The sequence below is a fragment of the Pezoporus wallicus genome, unplaced genomic scaffold (assembly GCF_028554395.1).
Source record: "Pezoporus wallicus isolate ANWC-B61680 ecotype Strahan unplaced genomic scaffold, APGP_CSIRO_Pwel_v1 contig_3017, whole genome shotgun sequence".
Taxonomy (NCBI): Eukaryota; Metazoa; Chordata; class Aves; order Psittaciformes; family Psittacidae; genus Pezoporus; species Pezoporus wallicus.
In genome coordinates this window covers 4,218,557-4,235,018 of record NW_026638957.1, presented here as the reverse complement: position 1 = coordinate 4,235,018, position 16,462 = coordinate 4,218,557, and the positions used below count along the sequence as shown (strand labels likewise).

Below are 16,462 nucleotides of genomic sequence, written 5' to 3'. Positions count from 1 at the left end.
CCACCCCGGAATGAGCTCGTGGCTGTGCAGAGTGACGTCACATGGCAATGGCGGCGCCCAGGAGCGCATGCGACGGGTGGCGGCGTTAGTGGCAGTTGCCGGTGGCGGTCAGAGTCCCCCGGGACCGCTCCCTCCTTCTCCCCCTCTCTCCGTCTGGGGCTGCAGAGCGCGGTAAGCCCTGGGGGTGGCGGGGGAGCCTCTCGTTCCTGGCCTGCAGGCCCGTGGGGCCCCGCGGGCCTCCCGCAGATGCCTGGAGTTCAGCCCTGTGCGGCGGTGGAGGCCGGGCCGGGCCGGGCTCGGCTCGGTGACGCCCGGGGTAGACAGGAGCTGGAGCGGGAGCGCTCCGCGGCCTGCGGGGATTTATTCGGCCACTGTGGTGGGTGTTACCTCTAGAGCTGTTCCAGAAGCGAAGCTTTCGGCCTGCCCTGCTGTATTTACTCGTCAGGCCATTCATAGCAATGATAGCTCACAAAAAAAAACAAACCAAAAAAACAAAACGGGAAGGGGAAGTTAAACTATGTCCTGCATTCTTATTTATTTGTGTATCATCAGAGTAGTTCTCATTCTTTTGATCTGATTCCCTGCTTGCTTTTTACCCCCAGGTCTGGGTTTTTGTTTTTTTTTCCCAGGTAAAAATGAAGGCCAGGAAAGGAGGGAGATTCAGATCTTCTTTTAAGTTGAAACAAAAAGGCATTGAAGTAATAGGAAAATGGAAAACTGTGCAAATCGACCCAAATCTATTTGCTGAAGAGGAGTTTAGAAATATAGTATGTTTGGAGGAACTTACAGACTACAGGCAAGTAAGTTCTTCCAAAGTGGGAAAAGTAAAAGAGAAGAGAAAGGCTGAGAGTGTTTCAGAAGAAGGTAATGAGGAGGAAGAAGAAGAACCTGTCATCCCTCCCAAAAAGAAGAAGAAAGCCAAAGATTTGAGAAGCAAAACAGATGAAAGCGATCATACTAGTGCAGCAGAATTTGATGTGCCAGTTGATAAAGAGGCAAAGCATAATGAAACAGTCAAATTGGTAGATGATGAGGACCATGGACATCTGGCAAACAGTATGTCAAGAGCAAAAGGTGCTCCAAAGAAAAAGAAAAAAAAGAAGGTAGCTAAAAATAAGGCTTCTCAAGCTCAGGAAGCTCTTCTGTCGGTACCTACTTCTAAAAAAGTTAAAAACTGGACAACAGAAGTTTTATCTGCCTCAACTGATCACAAAGCAGATGTGTCTGCATGGAAAGACCTCTTTGTGCCTGAACCAGTGTTGCGGGCCTTGAGCGACCTGGGGTTTAGTGCTCCAACTCCTATTCAGGCCTTAGCCTTGCCATCTGCCATCCGGGATAATATGGATGTTCTTGGTGCTGCGGAAACAGGTACAGATCTGTCGAACTAGTTGTATGTGCTGGGAACTTGCCATCTCCCCTCTTTAAACACAGCTCATGGTTACAGGTTTGCGTATGTAACAGAAGCAGCATTTATATGTAGAAGAAGAGTTTGTGTCTTCTGTGTATCCAACATACTAGTGATGATTCATTGTATAGTATTACAGCTTTGTAACTTACAAATACAGGAGTTTCTGTCTTTCCAAAGTACAGTGCACAAAGCTTTGAAGTCTCAATGAGATTTTTTTGCTTTTGACAGAAGTCTTTTTGTGTTGTTTCTCAAATTGTTTCTCATTTGGGAACTAACAAAACAGATGGGGTCATTTTTCCAGCAGCCTAACTTCTGTAGATGTACCTGTGCCAAGGCAAAGCAGAGGAGTAGGTTCCTCTTAAGAGGACTCAGTACTAACTTGGAGCACAGTACTAGGTGTGAATATGGTCTAAGCCTTTATTGTAGCAAAAGAGGCTCTACCTCTGGGCTTGCCCTGTATGTGGTCACCAGCCCTTCTCACTGCTTGTGCTTGAAGTATTACATTGATACCTGTAATGTATACAACTCTAACAGAGAGGTGCTGTCTTGTGTCTATCTTCTGATAAGCTCCTACTTTGTCTTTGAATATTGCTAGCCTTTGTGAAATTTGTTATAGCTCCTTTTATACTTACTGCTATGAAGTCTCAGAGCATTACATTGCTGCTCGTACGTTTGAAGTTTTGTCATCTTTAGCAGTGGAACATTTTTTTTTTCTCAAACCCCCTAAAAATAGGAAGCATAGAATAGTTAGGGTTGGAAAGGACCTAAAGATCATCTAGTTCCAATGCCCCTGCCATGGGCACGGACACCTCACACTAAACCATGCCACTAAGGCTTTGTCCAGCCTGGCCTTGAACACAGCCAGAAATGGAGCATTCACAGCCTCCCTGGGCAACCCATTCCAATGTCTCACCACCCTTACAGGAAAGAATTTCTTCCTTATATCCAATCTAAACTTCCCCTGTTTAAGTTTTAACCTGTTACTCCTTGTCCTGTCACTACAGTCCTCAATGAATAGTCCATCCCCAGCATCTCTGTAGCCCCACTTCAGATACTGGAAGGCTCCTATGAGGTCTCCATGCAGCCTTCTCCAGGCTGAACAGCCCCAGCTTTCTCAGCCTATCTTCATACGGGAGGTGCTCCAGTCCCCTGATCATCCTCGTGGCCCTCCTCTGGACTTGTTCCAGCAGTTCCGTGTCCTTTTTATGTTGAGGACACCAGAACTGCACACAATACTCCAAGTGAGGTCTCAAAAGAGGGGCAGAGTGCAGGAGCAGGATCACCTCCTTCGACCTGCTGGTCACGCTCCTTTTGATGCAGCCCAGGATACGATTGGCTTTCGGGGCTGTGAGCGCACACTGCTGCCTCATGTTCATTTTCTCATCGGCCAGCACCCCCAAGTCTTTCTCTGCAAGGCTGCTCTGTATCTCTTCTTTGCCCAACCTGTAGCTGTGAAAGCATAATTAGAAGCTCCTTGGTTTAAAGGCATCCTTTGTGTCCTTTTCATCTGTTCTAGTTGCCTTATCTCACTGCTTGTCTTGTAAAGCCATTTACTACTCAGGAGCATGAAGGTATAGTAACTAATCAGATATGTAGTGATTTGCATTTTTATTTTAATTAGAAGCTAGGCTAGTGCTGTTAACTGTAATAGGATTAGAAAGGCCTGCAGGGAGAGTTTTTGAAAATGGAACTGAAAATTTAAATGGTGTTTTTGTGGTGCAAAAAAGTGCCATTTGGGCACTGCTGGAAAGGAAATCCCTCTCTAGCTGCAGAATGGGTGGTGGCAGGTTGTGTTGTTATTGTCTAGTTTTGCATCACACTGAGGCAGTAGGACTGTGGTTTGCTCATTTATTTTCTTCTTTCATGAGAGAAAGCCAGGTTCTCTCCAGAGATCCCAATGGGTCATCTGTGTTCCTGTAGAAATCTGGGAGAAGATTGGGACAGTTGTCTGTAAGGAAGTGATGCAACTGGGACAGGCTTTCTCCTTCCTCCTCCCCCTACATTCTAGCACTTCCCATAGCATTGGGCCTGAGGGAGAAACATGACAGGTCAAAAAAACACTCATGTCCCCTTTTTGGTAGTAACGTGAAGAACGATAAGATTTTGATATGGCAGTATCACACAGTGTACGGCAGTAGATTCCTGTGGAGAACTGATGCGGGGAATATCAAGGCTCACTGTTTCTGCAGTGGATCTGCCCAGTTCTGTTCATTACCAGGTAGAACTTGTGAAGTTTTTGGTTAAGCAACCCAACTTTATCTGTGTAAAAATCTTACCATTTAAAACCATTGAAAACATGAATTAACTTGAGCTGTAGTGTCTGGGCGTTGCTAAGATGTACTTTTCTCCTGGTTTTGCAAGCCTGACTATGGTATGTGAGCTGTGTGTTGTGAAGATAATATGCGCTGTGAGGGAATTATTTGATTAATTTGTGGGTGAATCTAGTGCCTGCAGAATAGTTCTGAATATCACAGCCCTAATCTAGCTGGGTGCAGTACTGATATTTGCACCAGCCAAATTGCATTACATTTAATTCAAGATCAGCAGTGTTCTTCACCTTAAAAACAGATATTTTGGTAATGCAGAATCTTACCATATCAGTGCTCTGCAAGTACATATATAAGCATTTTCTGCTTCAAGGGCAGAAATGGTAAGAGACCTCCCAGGTTTGGAGAAAGATGGGGAAGGGGATATGAAGAGACTTCACAGCAGTGTTAGTCTGAATAATGGTACTGGGCTTAGCTATGTATTAACTAATATTAAGGTTCTTTCCTAAACAGGCAAAATCCTGTGTTACTAAATTTGGTAAACCATTATGGGTTTGTGATATGGGCAAACAATGCTTAAGGAACTGAGCTTTCCAGAGGACTGCTTCCCAGCGCTGGCCTGCCTATTACACCTATTACAGGAGTGGTATAATAGTGTCTTGTGCTCTGGCTGTTTCTTTTGTGGCTGATGAGCTGGTATTGATGAGAACTTTAACTGGGGTGGTTGTGCTACCAGGCTTCTCTTAATATCTTTATTAGTGCCAGTTCAGAAGGGAATATGTGGCAGGAATGTGACTCACAGTTTGGTACAGTAGACCCCTGAAATTAAAGTCAGGGAGCATTTTTGTATTTGACAACTCTCTTGTCTCCAAAGTGCATAATCTGTTTTGGATCAGATTTATGTGTTTTGATAGCAAAAATGTGAGCTGGTGAGAGATCAGGAAATTAGATGGTGTAGTATTTCCAGATACAGTTTCTTAGAAGGTAGTAAACACAGTGCTGTAAATTGAAGATGGAAGTGAATCCTTGAAGTATGGTTTGTCCTTGGCCTCATTTGCTATTCCCTTATTTGGAGAACATGGATTGGAACTGTCAATTAGGGCATGATGTTCTCCTTATGGGCATAAAAATACCTTGCCTGCAACTGCAGTTTTTAAAAAACACTTTGAGAGCAAATGAATCTGCCTGACCTGCTAGTAATTGGAAAAATACCTGTTCCCCAGGAAATTTGCTGTTGGTGACCTCAAGACTTATAAAAGGAACAGGAGGAAAGATGCTATTGCTCCAAGTTTTTGGTCTTCTGAAAATCAATAGTGTGTGTCTGTTACAACTGTATAAGAACAGTGTGCGATTGTTGCTTTTCTCATCTTTTCAAATAAATGACTCGTTGGTCTGTGTTATTATTTTTGTTTGTTTTTTTTAGGAAGCGGCAAAACGCTTGCATTTGCAATTCCAATGATTCATTCTGTGCTGCAGTGGCAAAAATCAAACAGCTTAACAACCAGAAATGACAGTGTTTTTAAAGACTCCCATCAGCATCATGATGAAACAAGTTGGGAAAATGAGAATGAAGCAGAAAAACTAACCCATCAGCAGGCTGAAGATTGTGGAGATGATGCATCTTTCACAACAGGTTGTATGAAGGTGCTGGAAAATTTTGAATTTGATTCGGGTGATGAGACTCATATTGTTGACTACCGTAAGAAGAGGCCACTTTTAGGACTGGTCCTTACGCCCACAAGAGAATTAGCTGTACAAGTAAAACACCACATTGACGCAGTTGCAAAGTTTACAGGTATGTAGACCCCATGGGTCATGTCCCAGATTATGCTGGGTTAGGATTTTAGCATTTGTGTTGAGCCAGAATGTGTGCCACAGTTTCTTCCACATTATAAGATTGGGGTGGCTTTTGCAAGGCTAGGGTTTGTAGTCCCTGATATTTGAGAAATGCATTAAGAGTCTTCAATGGGTTGCATGTGGAAGTAAACAGTTAATATGGGATATTTTGCTTTAAATTGTTTCTTTTTTTCAAATAGCTATTAACTGGTGATGTAGCAACACAGAATCAGTACTCAGCCACAGCTTTGTCCTGGTTTTGGATAATGTAGATTGTATATGAAAAATAATTTGTATATATATAAGAAATACAGATCATAATTTTCTTTTTGACAGATGTTTTGATCTATGTAGCTAATACATACAGATATATCTCTATATATATCATTTTCATTTACCTATCTGTGTATCAGAAAAAGAAATTGTGGCCATAAATTTTAAGGATGTATAGGAAGGTATTGCTGGATTGTCTGACTTACCTCCTGCAGCAGTCAGGCCACAGCATTTTGCTGGGTAACAAGGCCAATGAAAGACATTCCATCCTGTTCCTTTCTCTTCCAAACCAGAGGTCAGCACATCTGTTAAGTGACTGAGCAAGGATGTGAAACTGTTCAAGATAGGGATAATTGGGAAACAACTCCCTACTTACTTCTCCAATAGCAGTAATTGTTGGTGAGGATATGTAGTGCAGTGAACTGCTTTTAAGCACATCTTCCTTTGGTGTCTGTACATCCTGCTGTGCTCATCAATCTACAGCTAATTGCAAGGCTAATTTTAACTCCTCAATTTTTGTCAGTACAGTTCTGATAAGAGTAGTTCTATTTGTGCATAAAAATCTGCTCACCAAGTGATGTATAGTTGCTGCAGCAGAAGATAAATAGAAAGCAGGGCTTTCTTTATTGTCTCAAATTCACTTTGGAAAGAATCCCCACCTGGAAGAATGGGATTCCACAAGAAATAGGAAGAGAGAGCAGTGGTAGCTCGGGTACTGGAGGAATCTTGCACACTAGCATTGAGTTTGTTATGGGCCAGTGTAGTCTTCGAAGAAATAGGGTGAAATAAGCCATGTGTGGACTCTCTGCTTCCAAAGGTAAACTCCCTTTAGTACCTGAGCAAATTAGTTAAAGCTAACTTAGGGTCTGTGCTGCCGTGCAGTCCAGAAAATCATTAATTGGGCAGAAGCATTCTTGTTAGGATTATTCCATAGCAAATAAGCAGTTACTAGCAAGACAAGCATTTCTTGGTCTTATTTTTGGAGGAGCCTGCTGGTTATTCCTAACAGGAACATACCTGTTCATGCAGATATCATTGACAAAACATGAGATTCTGAAATATGGGTTAGCAAAGCTAACAGCTGTGGAGGGCATATGTGATTCTTCCTGCTGTTGGAAGATAGGTACAGTAAAAGAAAAACTACTTTGTTTTTGGCATCCAATTATAATGAGGATTTTTCTGTAAAATTAAGGGCATTGCTGTGCATTCAGTGTTACATAAAACCCTTGAAGTTTCCTGGCCAAAATGCTTGCTGAAAGTTGCGTTGCAGACTTCTTAAAATAATTCTTTTTGGTGGATGGATGTATGTAAAGACATTCACTTATAAATTATTGAGATCAAAACTGTTATTTACGTGTTCTAGGCATTAAGACTGCAATTATAGTTGGAGGCATGGCTGCACAGAAGCAAGAACGTGTGCTGAATCGAAAGCCAGAAATTGTAATTGCAACCCCAGGCCGCCTGTGGGAGTTAGTTAAAGAGAGACATCCACATCTTTCAAATCTTCGGCAGCTCAGGTAACAGTGCCTTTTAGACTAACTGCTGGATGCTGAACTGGGCATCACTGCATGCCGATTGTGTTTACTAACTGATTAAATAATTTAGAATACATAAGATCACATATTTCTTTGCCAGAGTGTTTTATTGAAATGCACAGTGGTTATATGGGTGGAGGGTCAATTGATGAGAAATGTCAATTAAATGTCAGTTAAACCAGTAGCAAAACCACCCTTTTTCCTTTAAAAACCTGTTTTTTTAAAAAAGTGTAAGGCTACTGTAGCTACCCTCGTGTACCTGGTGTTTCTTTGGGTTTTAGATGGGTTTTAGAACTTCCCTCATGTATTCATCAGGAAATGTTCATTTTAAGCATACCAGGTTTGTATTTATATGTACGAGTGAATTTTTACTGTATGTTTTCTGTTTGACAGGTGCCTTGTGATTGATGAAGCAGACAGAATGGTTGAGAAAGGTCACTTCTCAGAGCTGTCTCAGTTGCTGGAAATCTTAAATGATTCACAGTATAACCCTCAACGACAAACTTTTGTTTTTTCTGCCACTTTGACTTTAGTCCATCTGACTCCCACAAGAGTTTTACAGAAGAAGAATGCTAAAAAGATGGACAAGAAGACCAAACTAGAATTGTTAATGGAAAAAACAGGAATAAAGGGCAAACCCAAAGTAATAGACTTAACAAGAAAAGAGGCTACTGTTGAAACACTGACAGAAACCAGAATTCACTGTAATACAAATGAGAAGGACTATTATCTGTATTATTTTCTTCTCCAGTATCCAGGAAGAACCATGGTCTTTGCAAACAGTATAGACTGTGTGAAACGCCTCAGTTCTCTCCTCACAATCTTAAATTGTGATCCTCTTCCTTTGCACGCCAACATGCACCAAAAGCAAAGGCTGAAAAACCTGGAAAGGTTTGCTGAGCGAGAGAGGTGAATTGATTTTCTACTTCCTAGCAGAGGAAATCATGTAAAGGGTAGCAGGGAAAGAAAACAGCTGTTAGAGTAGGAGCGGCTTGGGGAAGGTAACTGAGGAAGCGAGGTTATTAACAATTCAGGACGAGGTTTCACAGGATGGTTGAGGTGATGAACTAGAGCAAGTTCAGTGGAAGGCCACCAGGGATGGTCAAGAAGCACTGGCTTTGTAAGGGTGAGAGGCTTAGGATTTGTATATCACCTGGGAAAAACCTAATGGCAGCCTTCAGGTATCTTCAGGTTATCCAGAAGATGCAGCCAGGCTCTTCACAGTGATGCACAGTAAGAGGGTGAGAGATAAGGGGTATAAGTTAAAATAACAGATTCTGGGTCTAAGAAAAAGCTTTTCCTCCATGAGAACAGTCAGGCACTGGGACAGGCTACTTGTTCTTGGAGGTTTTCAAGGTTCGCTTGGATAAAGCTGTGAGCAAACTCTTCCAAACTTATTGCTCATTCTGCTTTGAGTAGGAAATCGGGCTAGAGACCTCTTTAGGTCTCTTGGAGCCTGAATTATCCTGTGGTCTGGCAGCTCATTGCTGCTGAAGGAGCTGTCACTTGCCCCATTTGCAGCCATATGTTCTTATAACTATCCTGCACTTGTCTCTGCCCCCGTGCCCTAGCTCTGCAGCTCATTTGAATACTTCTGTAAGTCATTTAATCCCACTAAGCCATCAGAAAGCTAACCACTTTTGGCTGAGTTGGGATTTTGCAGGTTTAATTAGATGAATTAGCTTCCTGAGTGTCAAGGTATTCTGCAGCAATGCAAGAAAAGGGGCAGTTATGTCTTTCAGCAACAGTAGGCAGTCAAGTTTGCCCGTGCAGGCCTGTCTTGCCATTTGAAGTTACTGTTTCCTGCTGGCTTTGGAATGGCCTTTGGGAGGAGGTTGATGGTCTCAGTACTTCCATAATCCAGACACCTCAGTTTAGTCCTGCTGTGAAGTGCTGCATGCTGTCTGAGTGTGGGAATTTGTACTTTTTAAATAGACTGAGGCAGGGAGAACAGAGATTGAATTGCTATGACAGATCTGCAGTATTCCTTGGCAAAATGTAGTATCAGTAGCATTGGTCTAGGCCAGATAGGGCATTTTCAGGGACTGCACATTTTCAAGGCAAGAAGAAATTTGTGAGGCCTTCTATCATGGCATCTTGCAGGTTGCAAGCCATAGATTTTTCTAGTTTAATTCTCCTTTGAATCTTGTAGCAATAGAGTATACAGTTGTATGCCATAAAATCTCAAGAAATTCCTGTCACCTACAAGTAGCTCATTTCAGTTGATGGGAGATTTTTAAAATCAAATTGTTCCATACTCTAAGGAGACATCCTTCTCTGTAGCAGACTGTTTATATAAAAGGTCATTAAGTTTTTTAGGTCTTCATTTCTAGGGTAGGGAGAAATACTAATTGTCAGAACAGAATCCCCCCCCTTGTCATTCTAGCTTTTAATTTTCTGAGAGAACTTACGCAAATGCAACTTGGTAGAAGTTCCCCAAAAGCTCTTAATTACAAAGTTAGTAATGTGATTCTCAACTGGTGAAACTGTACTGCCAAAAAGATCAGCTGTGTTGTTAATAGTAATGTCATATCAAGCTAAAGGTATTTTTAAACCCAGCCTGAGCCAAGCACTGAAAAATGTAATGAAAGGGAACATATCCAAATGGTTGAGTTAGGTCATTGAATAGTGACATGCACTAGTGTTCCTGTGAATTGGGAGAGAATAAAAGCATGGGAAAACAGGATCCAGCAAGGTAGTGAATTTCTTTATTGTAAACGGGACAGACCTCCTGAAGGTAGCATTTGCATTTTTTTGTTTTACTTTAAGAATTGCTGTTTCAAGACTGCTTCTGATATAATACTGGGTGCTATTTTCTGTAAGGCCAAACAAACAGTGTATTTCCAGCAGATGATATAGTACAAATCTGTTCCTTAAATTGCTGTGGCAGAATTCTGGGCTGCTGTATTTTATGTTCCTAGGCAGATGGTTTACTGTTCAATTTTATGTTCATTAAATGTTATTACTTTCTCAGCTGTGTCCTCCTCACAACAGATGTTGCAGCTCGTGGCCTTGATGTTCCCAATGTGCAGTATGTCATCCACTACCAGGTTAAATATTATTTTTTTTGCTTTTATTGTTTTGGTTTTGTAATTAAATTTTGTTGATCCCGGACACTAAATCTGTGATTCTTGGTCCTGTGTATAGTCCCAAGTATAGAGATTTAATCATCATTAATTCAACTGTACTTAGAGCTTTTTACTTAAGGATCTCATTGTTGCAGTGGCTGACTATACATAATATGTGATTATATATGACGAATGACATAACAGATGATTCTTTTTGATGATGCGCTTTTTGATGGGCTTTTTGATTAACTTTGATATACAGAGGTGTCAAATAACTCTGAAGACATACAATATTTTTCAAATTAAATGACAGACGGTCAGAAGTTAGTAGAGACTCACAAAAGATTATACAAGGAAGAATAGTGGACTAGGGAACAGGAAGTGTCTCCAGACATCGTCTTTTATATTACCTTCAGCTGCGTTACTTGCAATGTGCCATGTGTATATAAAAAACAATGTCCTGTGGCAACCTTTTGGCCAGAGTACACTAGGTTGCTGCTAGTTTTCCATGGTGAGCTTCATAGTATTTTCTGAATATTTGCAGGTCCCTCGTACTTCTGAGCTGTACGTACACCGAAGCGGTAGAACAGCCCGAGCTGCCAATGAAGGCCTCAGCCTACTACTGATTGGCCCTGATGACTTAATCAATTTTAGGAAAATTTATAAGACATTGGAGAAAAGTGAAGAACTGCCATTTTTCCCAGTTGAAACCAAGTGCATGACTTCTATCAAGGTAAAGAAACAGCAATCTCTTTGCAGCCTGAGTAGTTGCTTGCTTACTTATAATATACGTTTACATTGCCCATCACATTTTTTCCAGATTTCAGATGAAAGTTACTCTTCAGGGCCCAGATTTGAAAATGAAGTTAATCACATCTTATTTTAAACAGTATTTATGATTTCAGTAACTGGCCGAAGAAGGGTGTTCACACATAAATATCCCTTACAGTTTTCTTGCATGTTGATACGCAGAGCTTCTCCTGACTAGGTTCCCAAAAAGAGAACAGGGAAGCAAGTATGATTTGTGGCTCAGGTGCTAAGATGGCTCTGTTAGGTGTTAGACTAGAGAACAGTAGCAGGTCCAGGGATCTTCAGTGGTCTTCATCTGCCTCTTCTCAGTTGATGTTGTGAGTTGTCTGCTGTTTTTAGAAGTTCCTGTATTGTGAGGCTACTGAAGCCCATCAAAACGGTATTTAGTACGAATCTTCCAGGAGATGCAGCTTTCTGAAAGAGGAAGAAATCAAATAAATGCTTCCACAGTCTCATGTTTCTCCTCTGGTAAAGAGAATTTGATAATTATTTTTTTTCTTCCATCTCCTCCTCCATCTGCCCCCTCCACCCACCAAAAGTTTCTGGTTACTGAAAGAAATCTGTTGTTTTTAGAGTGTTTCTTCAGAGGTCCCTTCTGTGTTTCTTGATGAGTAGTTCTCGGCTCCTATCATGCTCTGTCAATTAATGAGTAAATAGATACTGTTTCCACACCATCTCACAATCTCTCCTACGTGTAGTAGTGCTCCTCTCCCCAGAAAAGATGCCTGTAATTGTAAGTACAGGATTTCAGCCTTCTAGGCCCTTCATATGGGTCAGGTCTCATTTACACTTTGCCCTAGGCTTAGTCACAAAGCCGTAGTAGTTGGGACAACTAGTGCTGCTGGGTCTTTATGTCTGTCCCTTTGGCATGCTCATTTCCTGGTTCTGCTTGCCTCCCTTCAAGTTCAGGAAAAGTCTGAAGGGATTTCACACTTGAGAGGAATAGAATTGGTGAACCATGGTAGAAGAAAGACTGAAAGAGAACTCAAGTTTTACAGAGATGGAAAAACTGATTAAAATTTCTTGTAATGGTCTAAGAAGATGTGACTGGTTTATTTTATTAGCTTACTGCACATTTAATTTCCTGTCTCTCTACATCTTAATTATGTGGCAGTTCTAGCTGATGCAGTTACTGTGTAGCACCAGACTGTTCAGTACGGGTGGTCAGGGTGTCCAGCACAGGGGTTTGTTTTGTGTATCCACAGGCATGTTCCAAGCCACAGAACTTGCTGATGGGTTGATTATTATTGTCAGTGCAGATTTTCTTCCCATAACGAATTAGATCTAAGACAGCTTGGCCCAGCTGGAAGGCTGCAGGTCATGTTAGGTTTGCTGGACATCTTTGCTCTATCAGTGTGCAGCTGGGAAGTAGGACAGGACATTTTGTCCTGTGCCTAAACAAGATCCAGGTGCATTTCTGAAAACAGGAGTACCTTACTCCGTATGGGTGGCAGGAGATTACTTCTTCAGAGTGGGATGAAGGTAGTGGCTGCCCTTTACTCCTGAGACTAGTAACTTTACAATAAGGTGCACCATGTACCTTGGAAATGTCTGAATCATGGTTTGTCCTTTACTTCTCTGAAGTTTTTGTAATGTTTCATTTAAAGAAGGAGTAGTTAACTTTTTGGCTTGTTTAGTAGTTGAGATATTTTAGAAGTCAGATTCTATCATGGAAGTGAAGGAGGAGAATGCTTCAGCAAATGGTCTGTTATTTGAGGCATCGGCTTGGGATATCAGTAGGGAACAGAAGTGTCTCTCTGCATCTTGGTTGCATTGTAATGCATGCTCTCAAGCACTGATTCTGCTGAAGTGCCCCACATTTAAACGTGATCACAGTGTCTAAAATGCACTTTTTTTGCAGGAGCGGGTGAATTTGGCACGGCAGATTGAGAACGTAGAATTTTTCAACAGTCGGGCAAAACAACACAACTCTTGGCTCCAGCAAGCTGCAGAGGCTCTTGAGATTGATCTTGATGATGACATGCTTATGGGCAAGTGGAAATTTTTGCTTGTTCATGGATATAAACCTATGGGGCTCAGGTGCTCTGATAGAACTGGTGTTCAGAAGCAGCTGCACCATGGCAGAATAATTCTTAAAACCTGCAGGGCAGAAGGGGAAGGAAAGGACTGTCATGACTTAGAACATAGTGATGCTGGTATTTCCAGGTTGGCTGTACAGTAGATAGTGCTGGAGCTGAGTGAGTGAGGTGTGAGAGTTCTGGCAAGCTGCAAACAAGTCGACATGTTATAGGACAAGAACCGTTTAGCTTCTGGCAAACATTTTAGAGTAATCTAAGAGCCCAGAACTATCTGCTTGAGTTTTGTTCCCTCTGTGTCAAAGAAAAAGCTGTTTCTCTACTTCAGTTTATCTCTGTCAGCCCCCTGTAGTTAGGCAGCAGGACGGGAGCCTGACAGCTCTGTGTGGGAACACCCAGAAGTGCTAGCTAACGCCAAAATTGTGTGAGCCTTATTTAGGTTGAGCTGTGTGGGCTAAACAGCCAATACTTAGATTCAAATTGCTGAGGTTTTTAGTGGTGTTATAAAAGTAAATAATTTCATACATTTTAAAAATGAAATGTTCTGAAGTCTGTGCCTGAGAGAATGCCTGCTGTGCATTCTCTCAGATAGGGCTGCACAGAATAGCCCTGTGTAGCTAGAGGTGCCTATTAGTTCAGTGCCATGAAGTTTTGCAATGCTTAGATGCACTGTAAAATGCCACATTGTATTCAGATTTTAGGAGCTGAAGGTATGATTTCTTACCAATTCTTTGAAAGCATGCTGAATAGGGGTGCTGCCTGGGCCATTTCAGCTTAAGCTGTTTCTAATGTGTTAGCTGCTAAATATGCAGATGTCTTAATTTTGAAGCATGATCAGATTAATTTTTTTATTTATTCATGGCTGGACTGGCTTGTTCTCAACCACTTTGCAAGCAAACACTGATTGTCTCAGTCCAAATTGTTCAGGAGCACTCTCAGATAATTAGCACTCTGCTGTCTTGTTTTCACATAATCTGAGTGTGCTGTGCTTTGGAATGAGTTTCAAAACAGCACATCCAGTCCAAGTATGTTGTAGCTCTCAAGTGAAGCACTTTGTAATTGCCACACAAAATCTTGCCATATTCGTGCTTTAAAATGTATTCATTCTCTAATTCTTCTGCTGTTTGTTGGAGACCAATTAAAATCAGTCATTCCTCCCATAAAGTAAATGCCTCTTACACTGTTACAAAGGATTTAGTAATGTTCTTTCAATTTACATCACAGCAACCTTGATTTCGTTTATTTTCTCCAGTTCAAGTCTCTGACCCTATTAACTCTCAAATCTCTTCTGTGCCCTTCTTTCTCCTGTGTTATTAAATCTGAACACCTCGTTGGTGTTCATGTATAAGGAGGAAAGGGCTTCCTGTTTTACAGATGCTGAAATAAGGCTCATAAACTAACAAAATACACAGAAGAAGCTTCTGCCTGAGGTAGAAGCTCTGGATTAACACCTTGTATTCTGGACCCCCTTTCCTTTTGTTCCTGATTCCATTCAGGGTTGAGAGTCCACTGAATGATTTAGTAGAATAGTACGTGGGCTATAATTGCTCAGTAGTCAGGATTCTTCTTGATCTTGTTATCTTGTGGACAGCCTTGGTGATCTGAAAGTGTCACAAATGACTGGCAGACTGTATGGGAGTTGTGACCTTGTTAGAGGAAGATGAGATTAGCATCTCACTATAGCATTACAAAAGCCTGGTGAAAGAGGCCAATGCAAGTTCTTCTCTTGTTGTAACATTCTGTGTCTTTATTTTCTGCCCAAAGGAAGAAAAACTAGTGAGGAAGAAGAAAGCCAGAAGCAAAAGATATTGAAGGGGATGAAAAAACAATTAAAACATATATTGTCCCAGCCACTGTTTAAAGTTCTTATGAAAACCAAGTACCCAACACAGTCTGGAAAACTACTTCTGCCTCAGACATCAGTGAGCATTTCAGAATCTGCTCTGGGTACCGTGTCCAAACAACAAGCCAAGAAGAAGAAATCAATAAAATTAAATTAAGTAACTGAGTGAGATCACTTAGTGTGATGGAAGCAAGGACAATCCTTATCAAGGCTGTCAATGCTTATGGAGGAACTCAGCTAAAAGACACGTAGTATCAGAGGATGTTGCCTGTGTCTTGGTTGTGCAGGCACAAAGCAAAACGTTGACTTAAAGGGCTCTGTTAACATGCAGGTGGTTACAGTTGAATCTTGTCTTGAATCTTGGGTTGTTTTTTTTTTGACTGATTTTTTTTCTTACTTTGTGTATTAATAGTAGTTAATTTGGTTTGAAATAACTGTTTATTACTCCCTTTTGTGAGATGGGTAAAAGCTACTGGGTAAAGTTCCCGGTGGGCATACTTGATTTAAATTTTAAACTTGGTTTAAACAGAACTTGATCTGAATTTTAATGTCCTTAAAGGACAGGGGAAGATAGGCTGTGTACAGTCCAAGTGCAGTCTGAGCTGTTATTAGTGGGAGGTTTGGCTTTTACTGCAGCCAATTCAGTGAGATTGGCAGCAAATATAGGCAGTGTTACCAGCAAGTCTATAATTGTGGTTATGGAAATCTCTTCCAATTTTCTTTCTCCTCTGATAATATCTCTCTGTTCTGTTCTCCGCTGGATCTAATTCCATTAGTCCTGTGTTAATATGTTTTAGAATGTGCAAAAAAAGTCAAGGTGACAATGGGCCAGGACTGACCTTGGAAGATGTGTAGATTTTTGAGGAATAAATGTTGCTACTCAGTATTTTATTAATTAATATCTGGAGTTAAGTCTGTATTTTGAAACACATTAGAACCTTTGCTTGAGTGGGACAGATGTGAAATGTCACTTCTGAAGAGTGATTACTAAGAATTATGCTTGTAAATCATTTTACCTGACCTGAGCAAATAATTTTTAAAACATATTTTTAAAAATATGTCAGAAAAGTATATTTTTAATTTTTGTCAAAATATATCTGCTGTAAATCCCAAAGACTGTGTCTGTTTACAGTCCCTTGAGATTTCTAAATTCCTCGTAGCAGATGCTGTTTGCGCTTAGCATGCAAGGGGAGGGGAAAAGCACCCAAAAGGTAAGAAATAGCACTGGGATCTGCGCTGATGGGAGCACAGGGAACCTTCAGCTGTGAGCTCTAGATCGGGCTGAGATTTTGCATGTCACACAGTATAGAACCAGTGTTGTTGCCAGGATGGGAGGCACCAGTTTACTCAGCTAGTGAAAGAGCAATCTGTGGCATTGCGTGCCCC

The 16,462-nt window shown here is 41.3% G+C and overlaps 1 protein-coding gene across 2 annotated transcripts; it reads left to right on the top strand.

Moving 5' to 3' along the window:
- The first annotated feature begins 608 nt into the window (after positions 1-608).
- Positions 609-16,190, top strand: DDX24 (DEAD-box helicase 24). 2 transcript variants are annotated; one of them, XM_057413426.1, is made up of 8 exons: positions 609-1,368; positions 5,099-5,470; positions 7,148-7,301; positions 7,713-8,228; positions 10,294-10,369; positions 10,932-11,120; positions 13,059-13,188; positions 14,998-16,190. In XM_057413426.1, the coding sequence occupies exons 1-8, from the start codon at positions 636-638 to the stop codon at positions 15,231-15,233; spliced, it is 2,406 nt and encodes an 801-aa protein (XP_057269409.1). In that variant the 5' UTR covers positions 609-635; the 3' UTR covers positions 15,234-16,190. The 2 variants fall into 2 exon arrangements, with proteins under 2 accessions (XP_057269409.1, XP_057269408.1); XM_057413425.1 differs by having other exon boundaries at positions 13,059-13,192; positions 15,002-16,190.
- Positions 16,191-16,462: the final 272 nt, after the last annotated feature.

Coding starts and splice junctions, on each gene's coding strand:
- DDX24 (XM_057413426.1), top strand. CDS start 636: ATGAAGGCCAGGAAAGGAGGGAGATTCAGATCTTCTTTTAAGTTGAAA. Junction 7,302..7,712: donor TCAAATCTTCGGCAGCTCAG/GTAACAGTGCCT, acceptor TCTGTTTGACAG/GTGCCTTGTGATTGATGAAG. Junction 13,189..14,997: donor TGATGATGACATGCTTATGG/GCAAGTGGAAAT, acceptor TTCTGCCCAAAG/GAAGAAAAACTAGTGAGGAA.